The sequence below is a fragment of the Buceros rhinoceros genome, unplaced genomic scaffold (genome assembly GCF_000710305.1).
Source record: "Buceros rhinoceros silvestris isolate BGI_N320 unplaced genomic scaffold, ASM71030v1 scaffold11759, whole genome shotgun sequence".
Taxonomy (NCBI): domain Eukaryota; kingdom Metazoa; phylum Chordata; class Aves; order Bucerotiformes; family Bucerotidae; genus Buceros; species Buceros rhinoceros.
The window spans coordinates 9,874-10,945 of NW_010432148.1; the positions used below are offsets into that span (position 1 = coordinate 9,874).

At 44.1% G+C, this 1,072-nt stretch overlaps 1 protein-coding gene across 1 annotated transcript in view; it reads right to left on the minus strand.

The window, feature by feature from the left end:
- Positions 1-1,072, minus strand: part of GEM (GTP binding protein overexpressed in skeletal muscle) — a 6,001-nt gene that overhangs the window by 1,539 nt on the left and 3,390 nt on the right. The window contains exon 3 of the mRNA XM_010143665.1: positions 779-983. Coding sequence (XP_010141967.1) covers positions 779-983 — 205 coding nt within the window. The remainder of the gene's footprint in view (positions 1-778; positions 984-1,072) is intronic.

Below are 1,072 nucleotides of genomic sequence, written 5' to 3' on the forward strand. Positions count from 1 at the left end.
GAGCGGAACAACCGCAGAGAGAAGATAATGCCAAGCAGAGGAATCCATGTTTCTGATGGGCTGATTTGAGATCATCTCTTGCATTGCTGTGCATTATGTTGAGTCACCTAAGCCTCAGGGAAGACTCTCCAAGAAGGAATTTTACTGCCTGCAGACCTGGGGATCTGGCAGCAGCTTTCCCAGCAGTCTCTCCATTCCTATTTATGGTCTTCATGGTTATTCATTTGTGTGCAGCAGAGGGCTTGTTTAGCATCCCAAAGCAAGAGCTAGGAGACCTCTCCTGAAAGGCTGCACAGTCCCTGCCCAGACTAGCAGAATGAAGGGTGAAAAGGAATTTTAATTCAACAGGGAGGACAGAGAACTGGTTATAAAAAAAAAAAAATCTAGTCTTTGGCAGCAAAATAAAGGGGCTAAACACGTTATGCATAAACACATATCGGAAATCCAAAGGGTTTCCAGCCACTAGAGAAATCACATACTGAAGTGGTCTTACCTTACAAGATGGAAAGGAAGAAATTCAAGGTTTTTATGATGATACTTAACAAATTCACAAAAGACATTATCTGACATGTACCAACATTACCAAGGGAGGCTCAAGAACCTGGTAGACCCCTCCCAGTCCTCTGCCTTCTCTTCCAGTCCTCCGCTGTTCTATTGCTCTGTTACTGCCTAGTCCTGATCACGGTGTACTTCCTCAGCCAGAGCTCTACATTTCATTCAAAAGCTACTAAATGACTCTTAACGTTTACATCATTTTTATCCTCACCATTTTCCTTACCTGCCACTGAAACTTCGCGACACCTGACAAGGTCACTTTTGTTGCCAACCAAAATAATGGGGATATCTTCTTTCTGGCGTGCCCTGCGGAGCTGTATTCTGAGTTCAGAGGCCTTCTCAAAGCTTGCTCGGTCTGTGATGGAGTAGACAATCAAGTATGCATCTCCCACTTGCATGCAGTGGTCTCGAATCCATTCTCCCTCACGCTGTTCAAATGAAACGGTCAGACACTGTTATGGCCAGAGCAGACTTTACTTAGAAAGTATAACATTAGAGAATCCAAATACATTCCTGC